General features: G+C 39.4%; 1 protein-coding gene across 1 annotated transcript in view; it reads right to left on the reverse strand.

Annotated features, from left to right (window-relative positions):
• The window catches only part of BIRC6 (baculoviral IAP repeat containing 6), a 414,467-nt gene that overhangs the window by 125,519 nt on the left and 281,997 nt on the right, over positions 1-6,951 (reverse strand). The window contains exons 65-66 of the mRNA XM_019526709.1: positions 6,309-6,473; positions 2,696-2,864 (exon numbers count right to left, since the gene is read on the reverse strand). Coding sequence (XP_019382254.1) covers positions 2,696-2,864; positions 6,309-6,473 — 334 coding nt within the window. The remainder of the gene's footprint in view (positions 1-2,695; positions 2,865-6,308; positions 6,474-6,951) is intronic.

Below are 6,951 nucleotides of genomic sequence, written 5' to 3' on the forward strand. Positions count from 1 at the left end.
AGCAGAAACAGAGCCTAATCTTCAAAATCACTCACCTTCCCTGTCCTGTTAAACCAAAAGCTGAACCCCTAGCTGCTGCTGAAGACTTGTCTCCATGGGAAGATCTTTTTTTTTTTTTTTTTTTAAAGAGCTAAAAATATTTTAGAAGCCTGTGAAATAGGAAGAGAGAAGCTAGTAGTAGCTAAAAGAGAGCAAAACTGCCAAAAGAAAAAGTTAGCTTGATTAGTGGAATATTAAGAATTTAAGACACGCATTGCAGAATGCCTATAAGTCAGTAACTTACGATGACCTGCTCTTCTGAAGACATATCTTTTTCATTCTTTTCTAACAATATGTCACTGCTCCTCTCCCAGTTCTGAGAGCAACACTAAGTCTACTAATTGCAAGAAAAAGTAACAAAGAACTTCAGCTGCTACCACACGCATTCACTCACAATCCTATCCAGCAGCTCTGATCCTTCATGTCTGAAGAAGCTTGCAAAGGGTTTTTATTTTTTGGATGATCACTTAGCTTCCGCTTAGAAACTGTGCAGCAGAAGACTGTTGATTCATCTAAAAAAATTAACTTCCATTTCTACTGTTCCTGTATGGCTGGAAACAGACTTAAAAATTTATGGTGGCACAAACAAAAGGCAAACAGACATCCATGCTCCTTGTCATACCACAAATGTGGCCATAACAAAGATGGTACCAATTTGTGCAGCTAATTAGCAGTGGACATCTGTTCATTTTATGGAGCAAGAGCATGGGCAGCCCAGATCTGCCTGAGCTCTCCAGCTGCCCTGCGCAGGTGTTCTGGTGGCTTTAGGGGCCTGATCCTGTGTGGGAATTCCCAGGGTGGTCAGGTCTGACCCCTCATACTCCAGGAGAACACATCATCCATTGTCCCACAGCATCAACGGGTATGACAATGGGCAACATAGGTTATGCTCACTGACTTGGGCCACCTGTGCCAGGACAATGTCCGGCACAGCTGATATGCCTCACTTGATGACCTGATCTCCTTCACTTGATGATCAACTGTTTGTACCCCATTTCATTTTTCTGCTGGATGACCTTAAATGTCACCACTGGTCCTCAGTTCTCATCTCTAAAACAGGGAAGATGATAGCAGCCTCTCATAAAGTGCTTTCGCACCTACTCATGGTAAGGTCTCTGTAAGAACTATTAATTCTATGGAAAACATAGTAATTTGTACTCAGTGGAGATGATTAAAAATTTGTTGCAGTTAGCATTCTTCACTTGCACTCCTAATTTCATAATTGTTAACAGCTTTAAGCGTTACTCATCAGAACTGTTATTTGCATAAAAAGCAAGCAACTCTGCTCTAGTCTACAGGAAACATTGTGACCAACCTCTACCAAATACAAAAGCCTGGTGGAACTATTTTTTTCTCCCAGAAAATGAATGCTGAAAGAATGATTTCAGATCATAACTTTAGCCAACCATTTTTAAAAGATCTTGGTCTGACTAAGGCCCTGTCTCCACTAGCACGGTTCTGCCAACAGCACTTCTGAAAGCAGAAAGAGGCTGCCACTACACACATCCATGTGCTACAGAAAGTCATGCTGGCAGACTGCAAAGTGCACCTACGAGATCACAGCATTCAGCAGAAGGCATGGAAGGGTCTTCATGCATCTTCTGTTGGTACTAAGAACAAAGGCAGACACCTTCCTTCACTTAAGAGTTGATGTAGCTCTTTGCAGCATCAGAACTCCACTCTTTACAGAGGAGCTTTGAGTGTTGCCTGTGTAGACTCAGCTTTAGATTTTTGTAACTGCATTTAAGATTAGGGCTAGAAAAAATGTTGCGTCTTACAGAAGTTTACAATCAGATTTTAGTGTCAACAACATGATTTATGGCCACAATTAATAAAATTGGGTCAGGGCAGGAGATGCAGCACCTGCCTGCACACCCACCACCTCATACACTATCCCAAGATGAGGGCCTTTCCCCCCAACCCCTCCTGTTGTATGCAGGAAAAAAAAACTTGTTTTGGAATTGGGTAAAGATGGTATATTATCAATATAAATCTTAAAGGAACAAAGTTATAAATGTACCTCACAACTAACGTATAACAAAAAGTATGACCTTCATCAAAAGAAGACAAGCAAATTAGACTGCCCCTGTACCAAGTGCTTTCAAGTGCTGGCATTTAATAACTTCAAGCATATAAACACACATTTCTCACAGGCTCAATTTTTTAATCTCTCCATGAGACTTAAGGAGTAATATTAAATCTTTCTATTCTGGTAACTTCAGATATTGGTAAAAATAAACAACATTCAAAATGAAATTTGCAAATTGACAATCTAAATAGGCCTCCCTCCCACAAAAAAACCCCTATTTTTACAAAAACATTTATTAGAACATACAGAAAACAATTCAACAGTTTCAAAATATATAAACACAATTAGAAGTTCTATTAATAGTCAAACAAATAGCAAGCAACGTAAATCTCATTAGGTATAAGTGAAGCCACTGTAACAAGAGCAATAAAAATATGTTTTTTTCTTTTTTAAAGTGCTGAAAACACCCCTGAAGTAAACTAGGAAGAATTACTCATTTTGTACAAAAACCATGAAATGATCTTGCAAATGAATCCTTACAATTATCTTGAGATTAATATTTTCCTATCATGCTAATTTAATAGAACCAAGTGGAACAGGCTTTATAAGAGAACATCAGTACATTACCTGAATCATTACGAAGATATGACGACATTGCTGGAATGAGACAAGATTGACTGAGTAGCTCTAACAGAACTGATGGAAGTGCATTGCTGTTCTGTCCTCTAGCCTCATGGCTAGTCTGGGAATCTCCATTTGACGTGCTCCCTGCAGGATTTATATAACTTGCAAGGACCTGAAAAATATTAAGAGACTTAGTCAAAAGCTTATACATTTTAGTGGAAAGAACTTAAATTGCACCAATTTTAAAAATTACTTAATGGTAGTCTACAATTATTTTACCAATAAAATGTTGTAATGTACTTCTGTAAGACATCTTCAGGTACGTTCCTATACAGAAAATTTAAATCACAGTTAACTACTGTTTTTGTTATGAATGTGAAAACAAAAAAAATATTATTTCAAATGATAGTCATGTTTTTATTTTAAAAACTTCTGAATGTCCTGTATGGCTAAACACCCCCAAATGGCATGGTTTCAAGGATGAGTTCTAAAACACCTATTAATTTCCTTCCAAATATTACCCATCTTCACGATGAATCCAGTATGCAAGTCATATGACAAACCATGCAACTGGCCAAGTAGATATCTGCCCTGTTATTAATAAAATTCATAACCAAAAGGTCACTGTTAGATCCTATCCTACCTTTAAACAGCAAAACACCAACACAGTATTCTTTTTACCTGAAGCAGCAACAAAATTTTAACCTTTGCACTGGTCACTACCACTTTAATCCATCCACAAGGCAACATATGAAAACTGCCAAAAAACTTCTGCTTGTGAATAATAGTCATTTTACCGCCTTATTTTCCTAGGAAAGCCTTTTTGTAACAAGCATGATGCTTGTGTTCTGTAATCTATTGTAACTGGCCACCTCAAAAATACTTTCCGTATATATCCTTCTAGTATCTGAGATCAACAAATGTACTTGAAGCTTACAGCTAAATGAAGCACACTTGTGGGAATGTTTTATAAAAAGGGCTTGCCCTATGCTGATCCGAGATTGCTTTTGTTGAAGTTTGCTGAATTTCACATCTGGCCCCAAGGCCTATTTATGCAGCCTTTCTTTCTTAGCGTGGAGTATTTAGTAGGAGTTGGGGAATCTTTTCAGTGTACACCTATAATGATGAGTTCTTTAATTGAAATAAAAACCTGATACTGTCAATTATGTATTCTTCCGTTTTCTCAGTTTTTAAGTCTATTTTAAAAATGAAAGAAACAACACACAAATCAGGTGTTACCCTAGGTAACTCTATAAGAGATGCCCTTAGGTTAAAGAATGATTCTCAGCCAGGGTCCCATGCCACCCTTAAGTGCCTTGAGAGCGTTTCAAGGGTGCCGTGTGGTGCTATGCACTGTTAAGTGTGTAAAAATGATTCACAAGATAAACCCAAAGATTTCAAACAGGAACCCATAGTGTTAAAACATTTTGCCTTGTTGTAGTCTTTCTGAGTTTCTCTATAACATAAAAATTGCTTTATTATTTTTCTGTAGTCAAAAGCCAAGAGGAAACAAAGAGTTGGCATTTTCCAAGGGACACCTTGAATCTAACCAGGTTGAGAATCACTGAGCTAAGCACTGGCATTTTTCAAGGGGCACCTCGAGCCTAAAAAGGTTGAGAATCAGAGCTAAAAATTTTCATAAACTGCTACACAGCTCCAAAGCCTTAACCAGATCACTTCTGCCCAGAGCTGCCCATTTTCAGCACAGCTGGGAGCCACACATCTTGTAGCCACATGCTGCAAAGGGGCAGCTCCCAACTGCACAAGTATCATGTAACCATCCACTCCATCCTACACCAAGCAAGTAGGACATCCAACACTGAGTCCTTCTGTGACATGTGGGTATGAGAGAGGTGGCTCCTAGGCCCATGGACTGCAGGTTAACCATGTGGCCCATCAGCCACGAGTTGGACTGTGCTGAATTCAATCACTGATAAAATGTAGATGGTTCAAGATTACTGTTATGCTGAGCAAGTAGAAAGAGGAGACTAGAACTGGTGGGCAGGCTGAGTGGACCTTTCCAAAGGAACCCAACTGTATTTGAATGCATAGCCTTTGACAGACAAGGTGCTTTGGGTAAATCTGATATCTTTTATTAGACGAACTCAAATAGTTGGAAAAATTCTTCTTTGCAAGCTCTTGGGTATAAATACCATTCACCAGGCTGAGGAAGCAGCTGCAGTTTGTGTGTGCTCTTCCTGGATGAAATGAATAGTAAAACAGGCTGGTATGCATGCAAGAAATCTAGTTGGTGACACATTATAAACTGCCTAACATCCAACTCCCCAGGTACCTCTTCACTATCTACCAGCTACATTCATCCCCTCCCCCCTCTCCCGACCCCCCCCCACACACTTAACTCCTCCATCCTGTCTTTTACCCACTGACTCCTCAATTTACATCTTTACTGGCTGGCTTTCTTGCATGCATACCAGCCTCTGGTTTATTTACTATTCATTCCATCCAGGAAGAGCACACATCACCTGCAGATGCTTCCTTAGCCTGACAAAGGTATTTGTACCTGAAAGCTTGCAAAGAAGAATATCTCCAACTATTTGAGTTGCTCTAATAAGATATCAGATTTACCCAAAGAACCTTGTCTGCCTATGTCCTTAGACCAACACAGCTACAACCTATAGCCTTCTTTGACAGTTTTAAATAAGAATGGATATTTTCTTAAAGCAGTCATTTGCCCATCCTAGTGGCAGGTAAAATAGAAACCTATTAGCTAGAACGTCTGTTCCTAATTTTTTGGCTCTTCCTCTGATAACCATCATTTCTTTGGACTAGATATAGAATAGCTCCACAGAAACCTGTTGGAAAATTACTTGGTGTAATGGCCATTCAGAACTTTCTGCCAGCTGACAGATCAGCATACCTGCTTTTATGCTCAGTTCTTTTTACAGGGACAGCTATACTGGAAGCTAAGAAGTAATCTGTATAATTTGTAATTTAGGATGGAGGGTTGTTTATATGATCCTTTATATATCCCAATAACTGTTAGCTGACTAAAAAAGAGTATACTCTGTTCTCTAGGAAAGTGAGCTCCACTGCCTTCGTGGCTGTGATCTTGTTTCTTGCATGTTAAAGTATTAGTTTAATGTATACCATGTGCCCCCACCAAATAAGATGCAAGTGGCTTTGGGAAGGCAGAATGAAGGGAAAAAAAGATTTTCAGAGTAATGATTCAAGACTGACTGCACAGGATTGTGTGGCTGCAAAAGGGTTAACACTGTAGCTCTGGCCTTGAAGGGTGAACTGCATCCCTTCCTTCTCTCCCTGAGGACAGCAGAGGGAGAAGCATGGCAGCCATCTTGTAGCAATGTCTCCATGCTTGCTTTAATCCAGAAAAGAAAAATCAGCTCCTTCCTTTAGACATGTACCCCCATTTTGGTGGGCTGATTTTTGGGAAAAGTGCATGCGATATGTGAGTGAATATGGTATATTTTAATGATTATCAGCCAAAGGGCTGACTGATGGATCAACTCAAAAAGCAACATGTTTCTAATATTTAAGTGAAAAAGTGTTAGAAATACAATTTTTTTCTAGCAATAAATGTTGTCAGTACCACATACACAAATGCTTATACAGTTATATAGATTTCACCATTCAGTACCTGAAGAAGACAGGTGACATGCTCTTCCTCCAGCCTTTGTTTAGTCAAAGCTTGCTCCACATCCCATCCCGAAGCTGTGGAGCCAGTTCCAAAGCCAGTACCTTTAGCCCAGTACAGCTGCTGTTCTTCGGTTGATGCAGTGTTGTGTGTACTTGACACCTGTGGCTTAAAAAAAGTGAATCCCAAAATCAGATTACAGACCCTACATGTTATACAGATTTAAAATACTTCTACTATCCTGCAAAAGAAACAGCAAGGATTTTTTAAAAAAAATATTAAAAAAGGGAACTCAGATATCCATTGGAATATAAACCTGAGGCAGAAAAATTATTGCAATACGGATAGTGTACAGAACTAATCCTGAAGTGTTTTAAGTTTGAATAGGACAACAGATTCATTTTTGCATGTTTTAATCATGTTGACAACAAGATTAAAAAAGTACACTAATGAAAGCTGGTTTAGATCATGTTAAATGGTGTAGTTCAGTAGTGCTCAACCCTTACGTTATGGGCCAGGTAGTCATTTGATCCAGGGGCGCACTACAGGTCTGAGGGGAACTGCATGGGCAGTAGATCGGGTAATGTGGGGCTGGGCAGAGCCAACGTAGGGTTCTGGAGCCCTGAGCCCAGTACATGTGGGCCAG

This window comes from Gavialis gangeticus, unplaced genomic scaffold (assembly GCF_001723915.1).
Source record: "Gavialis gangeticus isolate Ggan-Ray unplaced genomic scaffold, GavGan_comp1, whole genome shotgun sequence".
Classification (NCBI taxonomy): Eukaryota; Metazoa; Chordata; order Crocodylia; family Gavialidae; genus Gavialis; species Gavialis gangeticus.